Genomic DNA, 12017 nt, shown 5'->3' on the forward strand with positions numbered 1-12017 from the left:
TTTTTTTTAAACACCATAATTATTTATTGCTAACACAAATTCAAAGCAATTATGCAGTTTTGTTTATACTATAGCAAGGTCAGGAAATCAAGGTACAATTACCATCATCAAATCTTAATCTTCAGAGAACAGCATCTCCACGAGGCTGGCCTGAAGACATTCAGATTCTACCAGTTTTTGAGGTATCCCATATTTTAGTAGTGTAGGCACTACAGTTACTTTCAGGTTTTTTCTGAAGTCATTATTTGGATCTTTCCAATAAGGTCTTTCTCCTACTTGGCAGTAGATGAACACACATCCTTTACTAACATGCTTCAGCCCCTCTCGTATGACTGGTTCACCCTGCACGCAGTCCAGGCACCAGCTTTCCCCTCCAGCGTCCTTAGAACCTGTAAAGTAGGCGAAAATGGCCTTGCCATTATGTTTCTCCATGGCCTGGCTGAACTCTTCCAAGCCAGACATGTGCACTTCCTCATACTGCGCCATCTCGGGATCTTGCTGTGGACTGTGAGGGGAGCCCTTGGGTTCGGTTGCAGCCACTAGTTCCTTTTCATAAGCAAAAAGTACCTCTTCTTAAAAGTGCGCTTCATAGAAGTTTCACTCCTTTCCCATGAAGTATGCGTTAGGGGCTTTTATCTTGTAGTAGAGCAGTATTAATAGCTAGTTGGTTCACCTGGGGAGCAAAGACGCTGACCCTGGGACTCAGCTGGAAATGCTGATTGCTGGAGAAGGTTTTTTTATTTAAACATTGAAGTGGAGACCTCAGTAGAGAAATGGAAAGACTGAATTGAATTTTAAGCTAATGTGAAATCTTGGCAAAGAACGTTTTAATAAATAAATGGCTTGAGTATTTAAAATAGGCTTTCATATTTCAAAATATAAAATGAAATGTCAGATTTTAGGTGTTTGACATTGTAGTTAAGAAGGAAGGGTCAGACCTTGGAACCTTTGGAACCTGCTACTCACAAGGCTTTGCAGGACAACTTGAATACTTGTAGGCCTAGACATTGGTCCATAAGGAATGTTGCTCTGTAAAGCCATTTGGTGTCACTGACCAATTGCATCCCTGCTAAAAAGCAAGAGGCACTGCTGCCTGGATGAATACAGGTTGTGTTTCAATCCTGATATATTTGAGTTAAATAGTTTGATTTTCATTGAGCATTCCTCTAATGGTTTTTCCAATTATCCCCCCAATTTCTGTGTATTGTGTTTTTTGGAAAATCAGGTGTGTCCAGTTTTTAATATAACAACTACTTTTGGGGACTTGCCCACATATCCGGGATTTGAATGGGGGTCATGTCCCATTTTAGTGTCTTTTAAGTTTACATTTAACATGTATCTCTTTTCTGCTCCCCTTGTCCGCTGGGGACTCTTTTTTAGCTCCTTAAAGTTTGCTGCGTTGAGCAGGCAGGTGATCATGCTGCAAGTTCTTTCTGGACCTCTGGCAAAGGGAGTGATCAGTGAGGGCCATCACTACTTGAATCTGCAAGGCTGGGATGTTTTTGGTACCTGCTGTCCACAGCTCTCCACTGCTATCATAATACCTTGTCAGTGCACTAATCTCTTTGAAGATAAATTCGTTAGCATATTACTAAATGTTAATTTTCTTTTGCAGAAAGTACACTACCAGGTATTTTTACTGTACTGATTTGATTATTAATATTTAAACTATTCCATTCCTTAACTCTCCCTCATTTGCTTTTTGCCCACAGCCTATTGAGTCCCTTTGACAGAATTCTGCAAAATGTATGTCACCCACTACTGAGATTGTTCAGTCCCTGATGTATTGGTATTGACTTGTTTCTGGTGGGAGCTTATCCTAAATTGTGTGTAGAAAGCAGGTATTTCATGATAAAATAGTTGTGTAGTACAGATTCCATGATTAACAATGCCAAAAAAAATGCAAGCAACTAGCCATTGTTCAAATGACAGGCATGTTATTTTTCTTTTGTGGACTTTTAGGCTCTTTTTGCCCTAAAATTCTATTTTATTGGGAATTTATTTAAAATTTATTTAAAATTTGAAAAAAAAAAAGTATCAGTGACTAACCTACACTCCAAGAAAGAAAACTCTTCAGAAGGCCACAGTGGAAAACCTGTGAACAGGCCAACATTTGGGAAAACAGCCCTCTGGAAGAGAGCAGCCACAGATTTTCTGAATATGATATGAAATGGATTCTGGTGCTTGGCAAATAATTTTTCCCCCTATATTTGAATGTCAGATAAGATCAATCAAAAATCTACCTGGAAATCTGTATTGGTAAGTCTATATTCAGCAGGAAAAAAAAAAAAAGAAAAGAAAACTGCCATGGGTACAGAAAGGAGGGCAGCCACTCAGACACCACGTATTTACTAAAGCATAATTGCAGGACAACTTAGAAGAAAGGATGTGTAAACTTTTCTTTATCCCTATGGAAGAAATTATTTTGTCCCTAAGAGGAGAACAGTGCCAGAATGTAAACCTACAGTTGTTTCTCTTCTCAGGATCAAACTTATGCCATAAAAAAGTGTGTATCTTGAAGATGGCAGGTACCCGTTGCTGAGAGTAGAGCTGTAAATCGAATCAGTTGACCCAAACATCTCTTAAATATAAAATGCAATCTTATACAATTTAAATGTAGATTATGCTTCTCTATTTGTAAGCCTTTGACATTTACTTTAAATGTTTTAGAGAATGTTTATCATTTGTATATTAAATCTGGTAATGCCTTTTTCTTGCATTGACTCACAGATGACTCTGTTACCTATCATTCTGTTTTGCATATGCTCTGCTTTATTTTGAAACATCAGAAGTATCTATATCAACACATTTATGCTCTTTTCATGGTAATGTGGCTGGTAATGATGTTATTAAAATGTATGGTTATTGCTAGAAATATTATGAGTTTTGTGCACATTACAGAAGCATTAAAGACTATTTTTACTCATTTATGTATTCATTCAACAAATATTTGTTGAACACTTTTTATGTTCTATTTATGAGCACACTGGTATACAAGCCAGATTTATGACTGCAAGTCTTATATGTAGGACCTACTTTTCTTCTGTAGCCTTGTGATGGAGCAAGTTAACCATGAGTTATTATTATCAACGTCCAAATAATGAATCAATACCAGAGGCAGACAAGGGTCAAAAAGCAGAAGAGCTCTGGTGAGCCGTGAGAACCAAGGTTTTGGGGAGAAGCAGAGTCAGAGCAAGTCAGATTCAAATATTGAGATTCTTAGAATGGTAAATACAAGATTTAAAACGCAATGGAGAGTATGAAGACCTTGGGAAAATCTGAGGCCAAAAACCACAGAAGCTTACTAATAGCAAGGAAAGCAGTCCTTAGCAGATTTCAACTCAGAAATAACACAGTGCAATATTTATCTTGCCTTTGGCGGCCCCATATCTGGCTTGAGTGTCATTCTCTGTCACATCAGCATGACAGCACTAAGTGTTTAGCTTGAATAAGTGGTTCCCTGTCCTTTGATAATACACCATGGGTCCAGCATTCTGCTCACTACAATTTTCAGCTCCATCAAGGGTAGCCTAAGACATCTCAGAATTCCCAGAGAATTTCAAATGGTACTTCATTTGTTCTATAATGCACTCAATCCGTCTTGTCCATTTGAACTAGATTCACCAAGGAATACAACTAGATAGCCACTTTACTTTTTGTCATTTCGCACTCTCAGGCCTGCCAGTTTGTTTTTAGTCTAAATTGTCGTGCTGCTATTTCATCTCCTGCTCACCTCATCTCACTCCTCCTTCATTTAAAGTTCTTCAGAATTGGACGACTGTAATACGGATCCTTCTCTTAACACCAGAGGATTTCGTTTTGTGTAGTTATGTAATAATAGCTAATGTCTACATAGTGCTTGATATGTGCCAGGTACCATTATAAGTGCTTTACATGAATTAAGTTTTTAGTCTTCACATCAACTCAATATAGCAGGTTCTATGATTGAATTATTATGACCTCCATTTTACAAGTTTGAATTATTATGAATTATAATTGACCTCAGGGCTAGAAACAACCTTGAAAGTTCATTTAGATAACCTTTTCCTGATAAACAGAGATGTTTCCAAGTGCTCCTAGATTAATGGTAGATCCAAATCTTTAAAACAGTCTACAGATTTCTGCAGGAGATGGCCCTGCGTCTCTGCCCAGGCCTGTCTCACACATTGCCTGTGTCCCTTGCTCTGAGACTCCAGCCAGAGCTTCATTGTGTTTCTCCATAAGTTCCCTCTCGTTTCGGGGCTTTGATCAGTGCTGGTCCTCTACCTTGCTCTCTGCTCTGTGGTAGAAGGAATAATGTTTAAGTCCCAAAGAGGTCCACAACCTAATCCCCAAAACCTGTGAATATGTGACTCACATGACCAAAGGGATTTTACTGATGTGCTTAAGTTAAGGATATTGAGATGCGGAGATTACCCTCGATTATCCATGTGGACACAATGTGATCACAAGGGTCCTTACAAGACGGGGGCAGGAGGAAAGGAGAGGTGACTATGGAAGCAGAGGGCAGAGGGATACCGTTGCAGGAAGACAGCCGTGAGCCAAGGAATGCTGGCAGCTGAAGTGGAGTCTTCCCTAGAGGCTCCAGAAGGAATGCACCCTGCCAACCCATCCCAGACTTCTGAGCTCAGAACTAGATCACAAACCTGTGCTGTTTTAAGCCACTATGTTTGTGGTTACTTGTTACAGCAAAAATAGGAAACGAATACACACTCTTCCCACCCACTCTCCTTTTCTTTTAAAACAGATCCTTTAGATTTTGATTCAAAGGTCACTTAATATCTAGGTCACAAATTCATCAAAATAATCCCCCTGATGCATTTTCATGGCATCCCATACTGTTTTTCATGGCACTTAACACTGTTTGACTAATATCTGTGTAACCCAAAATAAGGGCAGAGTCCAAACTGTTTTTTTCTCACCATTATATTCCCAGTACCTTGCACAGTGCCTGGAATATCACAAGCATTCAATATATGGTTGTTTAATGAATAAATAAATAAATTCAATAATTAATTAATATAGGATATGAAAGTGATTTGTTAATTCTAAATCTAAATTATATTATTGTTATGATTTTAACTGGCTAAGCCTCCAAATGAAAAAAATCAGTGCTATAAATAATGCATCCTACTAGTCTATGAATCATTATTTCTATATTAAAAAGACATCAGAAGTTTATATTCAGAAACAGCTGCTGGTTAAGGAGAGGTTGGAAGGTTCCTCCATATTTCCCTCTGTCTCATTTTCATTCTTCGGTTTCTAAGTCATGTCTTTTCCTTGTTTCCATCAGTTCAAATTTATGGAAACTACCTTGAAAAGAAAGTCAATTCTGAAACTGCATTTACAACTTTATTAGGTAAGATAATCCTGCTGCACTATCAAACCCAAAAACCCAAAAATCTCTGTGGTTTCACATGCAAAAAAAAATTAATTCTTGTACTTGCAAAGTCTGACCAAGGTCAGCCGAATTGTCTTCCATTTAGTAATTCAAGAATCCGGGCTTCCTTCGACTTGTGATGTCACCATTTCAACCTATGACTTCCAGTGCTGTTATTTCAGGACAAAACATGAAGAACTCACAGTCTTTAACTGCTTTGGTCCAAAAGTGAGAGACATCACATCCACTCGCGAGCCATTGGCCAGACCTCATCGAGTGGGCTCAACCTAAATGCAAGGGTGTCTGGGAAATATAAGGGAGCTCATGGAATATTTGGTAAGCTACATTATCTTGTCAATAACTTTAAACTTTGCTTTTGGCAATGATACTTGTAAGCTATTTACTAATTGATATGTTTCCAAATAATATTTTAATGCACTTAAGAGGTAACATCATGTCAAAGAAGTATTTTGTAAGGAGAATTTTGTTAAGGTGAATAAGCACTTCAAATATCTGTATTTGAAATAAAGACAGATATGTTTATATTGGCTTTTCTTAAAGTGGTATATTCTGTGGTGTGCTAGAGTCTGCTCACACCAGCTCATGAAGTTGATTTTGTACATTTCTTCCCAACTCCCTAGTTCATGTTAGATGACATCAAAAAGGTAGCTTGAATTTGGCCATAAGGAAAATATTGATACTATGCTGCAAATGATGGCTTTTGTTTTGTTTTGCAAAAGCCAGTTATTAAAAATTTACTAGTACCCCACTGTAATTGCTGGTAGTTAAAACGGTTGTTTGGTTCTAGAAAACTGATTGTAACATATTATTAAAATTATTGTATTCAGAAATTTTAAAACAAATGTATCTCTTTTTGCCCATGTTTCTGTGCACACACACATACATGTGCATATTGCTGGCAAGGTGGTATAGTAAAAGGCTCTGGAAAAACATATACGAAACCAAAGTTCTATTGCAGAGTTGGTCATTAATCATTTATGAGACCTTAGGCAACTTTTCAATTTCTCTCAGCTGCAGTTCTGCAAATATAAAATAAGGAAGGTGTGCCAGCTGGTCTCTAAAGTCCTCCCCTAATATTTAGTCCTCTTCTAATATTTAGGATGCAAATCCCAACTAAGTCAAGACGTGATCCTCACACTCTTTGTTAAGATTGGAGTTACCAAAAACACCCAATTACCTCAAGGGCAAAATGTTATAATTTATTTCTACATGATTCTGTTAGGATTTGTGTTTGCTCCGTAATTAATATGCCAATATAGCACAAAATATATATATATGAAAGAATGGCACTCTGTTATTGTAAATTAAGTGAAATATTCACATTGCAAAAATTGACATTGCAAACTCTGTCTTGAAAATTAATCTGCTACAACTGCAGCATTTTCTTTCTTTTTAGATCAGCATTTTCTTTCTTTTTAGATCATAGATAATTTTGTTTGAATTATCTATTGCTGCATAAGAGCAATAAGACACCCCGAAACTGAGTGACTTGAAACAATGCTTTATTATGATCACTCATGGTTCTGTAGATTGCTTTCAGCTGAGTAGTTTTTACTTAGGGTCTCTCATACTGTTACAGTCAGATATCTTCTGGGGCTGAGTCATTAAAGGCTCAACTGGGCTGGACATCCAAATTGGCTGCCTCATATGAGCAACAGTTGATGCTGGTCCTTGACTGGGAACTCAGCTGGGCCAGAGTGCTGCACATGATTTCTCCATGTGGCCTGGGCTTCTCACAGCATGGTGGGAGAGAGAGAGTCTCAAGAAACCCAGAAGGAAGGGACAAGGCTTCTTGTGACTTAGCTTTGGAAATCCCACCCAGCACATCACTTCTGCTGCATCCTATAAGTCAAGTGAGTCACTAAATGCCACCTAAATTTAAGGGGATAGGAATTAGACCCTACATCTTGATGAGGAAGTGGCAAGAGAATATTGTAGAAGAGCATGTGGGATGGAAGGTATCATTGGAGCTATCTTAGGAAAACACAATCTACCACAACTTCATAAGGTACCCTCTGTTTTCTTATGTTTACCCAATAAACACTAGTTGTCAGGCTATAGAAAATGCTGATAAGAAAGATCACACCTTAATTTGATTTTGGGCTTTTTAAAAAGCCAGGACCAAGTTAGTGTTTTCACTGTTGGGCCACCTATTTTAACAGAGGTTCCAAGTGGAACACAAAAAGTCCATTAAGTGTCTCACTGTTTCCTCTCAGTTACTAGGGTGCAAATATAAATTGTAGTCTAATAATTTCCTCTTTGCTCCTAACCTTGAAGATATGGTAATAGCAATAATATTTCTTACATTACTTTTCCCCTGTAATTTTATGTAACTACTAGGTAGTCGAAGTAATTGGGGATATTTTTTCCAAGAATTGGAAGATTATGTTTGCCCAAGAAGATTGTGAAAGCATAACTTAATATCTTGATCTGCACAGTGGTTCCTTAAAGTAAACTCATATCTAATGAAGTTGGCCCAAAATTATATTGCTTAGTAGTGAAGTAATTCATTCATTTGACATTTATTATATATCAGGATCACTTCCAGATTCTGGGATACAGTAGTGACTAAAACACTCTCTTGGACATTTAGACTGAAAAGACTCTAATAAGTGTCATAGAATACATGTAAATTCAATTAAGATACATTGTTATATTGGAACACTTTACACCCATTTAAAATCATATTTATAAGGAACAGTTTGTGATGAGGGAAATGTTTGTGTTGTAAAGCTAAGTGAATGTGGCAAAACTGCTAATAGTCTACCAAATATCCAATCACCCCTTTTCCCTTAATAATCAAATAAACAAATTTATTCAAGAAGGCAATGTGCTCAACTAGAAGGCTGCATTTCCCAGACTCTTCTGTAACTAGCTGTGTTGTTGTTACTAAGTTGTGCATTAAAAAATAAGAACTTCCCAGAAGGTCCTTTTCCCTTTTGCCACATGGCATAGACGTATGTCATAAAATATGATTTCTAAGCTGCTAGCAGACATCTTGAGACCTTGGAGATGAAAATTGTATCTTAGGGATGGTAGAGCCAAAATGCCTGCAGAATCAAAATTGACATTGTTATAAGTGTAACTGCTATATGTATGACTACAAGGAAATAGATCAAAACAGCCTTTTCCAGATAGGAAGAGTATAGCTAATTTATATTCATTATTCTTTACTTCTTTTATAATCATAAAAATAAATATTAGTTTAAAAAAAACTCTTCCTAAACTTTTAACCTATTTCATAAGACTTGCCTCCACTTTATTTTTATTTAACAGCATATCCTTACCCATCTCTCTACTCTGATTTATCCCCAGCAGATAACTAATGTTGTCTGCTGCAAACTCAGACATTAGATCCAGGTGACATGGTTTACTTAAGACAGTTTGTGCCACTACATAAGATCATCAGGCCAGAATCCCAGGTGATGTGGCAGAAGATATAAGAGCTTGGAATGGACTATATGAACTCCTTAGACTTGGAGGGAACCCTAGGAAGGCTGCTAAGCCAAGAAAAGAAGTGAAGTAATGGGGAGCCCCACTGCTCATTTGTATCTGTAGTTTCATTTATGTCTTCTGCACTGCTTAGTGTCAGGGATGGTTGTAAAAGAGAATGAAGACAATGTGAGCTGAGCCCAGTTGCCTTGGACAGTCTCCACTGTGGACCAGATGTTGCACTCTGGGCTGCCTTGGGAAAAGCGTTATCCTCCATTTCCTTTTGTTCCTATGATGGTTAGGTTCATGTGTTAACTTGGCCAGGTGGTGGTGTCCAGTTGTCTGGTCAAGCAAGCACTGACCTAACCTTTACTGCAAGGACATTTGTGGCTGGTTAGTAAACCAGAAGGCTGGTTTATTAAATTATCAGTCAAATTAGCTGCAGCTGTGACTGATTATATTAATGAAGGGTGTGTCTTCCACAATGAGAGAATTCAATCAGCTGGATTTAATCCAATCAGTTGAAGGCTTTTAAGCCAGACAGATCACGGACCTTCACTTCTTCTTCGGCTACCAGCAAAGCGTTTCCTGAGGAGTTCATCAAACACCTTCATTGGAGTTGCCAGTTCACTGCCTGAGGAGTTGATCGAACACCTTCATCAGAATTGCCAGTTCGCTGCCTGCCCTAAGGAATTTGGACTTGTGCATACCCACAGTTGCGTGAGACACTTTTATAAAATCTTATTTTTACAGATATCTCTTGTTGATTCTGTTTCCCTAGAGAGCCCTAACCAACTAACTTAGTTGAAGGGAATAAGGGAAGGAATAAATGAATGCTCACTTAATATTTTCCACGATCCAGGCCTTGTGCCAGGCATTTTATATAGATAATCCCTTACATATACAGGTATTTTCACTTTTTAAGGACAAAGATAAATACACTTAAAACGCAAAGAAGACAACACAATTTGTAATGTGTATTTTTTTTAACCCCAATCTTTATAATTCCCTCTAATTGGGCAAGTGTTAGCCACTACTTCTAATGAAATATTAATCAGCATAATGAATGGCAATCTGATTTTGTCAATTATGGGACTGCACATCCGACCTCTCAGTCAAGACTTTTAAAAAGAAAACTCTTTTCACACTCTGCCTTCCCAACTGATGACTTCTGAGGCTTTGCTTGTCAGTCATGGTTGGGTAGTAAAAACATCCTTAGTTCTAAATAAAATATTTTTTTTCTATTTTAAATTATCTCTCTCCATACACTTGCATTTTACCATATTGAGGGTTTCCCCTTCCCTATGAGAACTCAATATGTTCCAACAGTTAGATAGCAGAATAAAGAAATCATAGCGAATATTTTTGAAAAGGATTTTCTGTCATTCATTTGCAGAAACATGGATTAATTTGGACGGCAGTAAGAACATTTTCCCTGAGCCCTCCACATCTCTTCTGGTCATGTTTCACCACCTGCCTGCCCTCCTCCCTTTCAAAAGCCTTGCTAGCTTCCGTCAGAGTTTCAGTCATGGTGCAGGCTACTTGGTGTCTTCAGCAGCTGCTCTGTTTCATATTTCCTACCTTGGCGAGGACTCTGTTCACATGACTTTGCTGCTTTTTTTAGGGTTCCCATTTTCTTCTTTGCAGACATCCCAGTTGTCATCACACCACAACTGGGAAGGAATCCCAGTGCCACCTTCTGCTGCTCTTCCCAGAGATGTTCAAGGACCTGCCAAAAAAGGGGGGACTTGGAAGTGATCCACTGTGACCCTCTGCGTGGGGATGAGGCTCAGCTTTTTGTGGTGGGATCAAATGGCTCTAGTTTTAAAATGGTGGAGTCTAGCACTGTGCATTTTTGCTGCTAATAAATCATCTTGAGGAAATTATAATGATGAGACCATTTTTGCTACTTCTCCATTCTAAAACATTTTAAGGGAATAAGCATACTTCATGATTTTCCCATAATTGACAAAATCAGATTGCCATTCATTATACTGATTAATATTTCATTAGAAGTAGTGGCTAACACTTGCCCAATTAGAGGGAATTATAAAGATTGGGGTTAAAAAAAATACACATTACAAATTGTGTTGTCTTCTTTGCTTTTTAAGTGTATTTATCTTTGTCCTTAAAAGCGAAAATACCTGTGTATGTAAGGGATTATCTATATAAAACGCCTGGCACAAGACCTGGATCATGGAAAATATTAAGTGAGCATTCATTTATTTCTTCCCTTATTTCCTTCAACTAAGTTAGAAACTTTAATCATAAAGGACTTTTGTTCCCTCCTAGTTTCTCACACCCACCTCCTAGCCAATACTAAATCTCATTGATTTTCTTTCCACATCTCCTGGATCTGTCCTTTCTTTTCTGAGATCTTGTTACTCTTCACTAGATTGTTTCTATTGCCTCCTAGTCTATCTTCCCGTCTTTAGGCTTCCCGAGGTGAATGTAGCCTATCTATTGTGTGCCTCAACCTATCTGGGTATGCCTCAACTGTCAGAAGCATTTAATGATTCCTCTCGTTAAGTACAGATTCCCTTTGCTGACATCTAAGATTCTCTCTGATAATATGATCTAAGCCAATCTTGCTGGTTTTATCCCTTACCACTACCCAAGGAAATCCTATGTTATAATGAAATGAGTATAGGCCAGTCCCAAAACACCCTTTGGCCTTTGCTGCCTCTTCACCTTTGTTTCCATTCTTCCTTTTAACCAGTATTTGTCAACCTCTCTTCCAATATTTACTCCTGGAATTTGGTCCAATTGCCTATTTCTACCTAACAAACTACCTCAAAACTTGGTGACGATACAGTGACCAGTTTACTATACTTCACAATTTTCTAGGATAGGAATTCAGGCACATGGCATCAAATAGGGCTTCCAGGAGGTAACCAGCTGGCATCAGGGTTGAATTGGAGGGTTAAATATGGCTTTATTCATCTGCTTGCTACCTTGGCGGGGACAGCTGGATCACAGACTCACCTTGGTCCTTCTCCAACTTCATGTAGTCTCCGAGCCGCTCCATATAATCTCTGTAGCAAGGCAGCTGGACTTTTACGTGGCAATTCAGCTTTCCCAGAGACCACAGGGAAGCTACCAGTCCCCTAAAAGGCTAGGCCTGAAACTGGCATGGCATCACTTCTGCCATACTCTATCGATCAGTGCACAGACCAGCTCAGAG

The 12017-nt window shown here is 38.2% G+C and overlaps 1 protein-coding gene across 1 annotated transcript; it reads right to left on the minus strand.

Moving 5' to 3' along the window:
* Positions 1 to 114: 114 nt before the first annotated feature.
* LOC119527928 (thioredoxin domain-containing protein 17-like) lies at positions 115 to 486 on the minus strand. The gene has a single exon (XM_037828488.1). It carries the CDS (start codon positions 484 to 486, stop codon positions 115 to 117), a length of 372 nt encoding a protein of 123 aa, XP_037684416.1.
* Positions 487 to 12017: the final 11531 nt, after the last annotated feature.

Source organism: Choloepus didactylus, chromosome 1 (assembly GCF_015220235.1).
Source record: "Choloepus didactylus isolate mChoDid1 chromosome 1, mChoDid1.pri, whole genome shotgun sequence".
Lineage (NCBI taxonomy): Eukaryota > Metazoa > Chordata > Mammalia > Pilosa > Megalonychidae > Choloepus > Choloepus didactylus.

What these genes read in the sequence shown, in the direction of transcription:
- LOC119527928 (XM_037828488.1), bottom strand. Translation starts at nt 486, where the DNA reads ATGGCGCAGTATGAGGAAGTGCACATGTCTGGCTTGGAAGAGTTCAGC.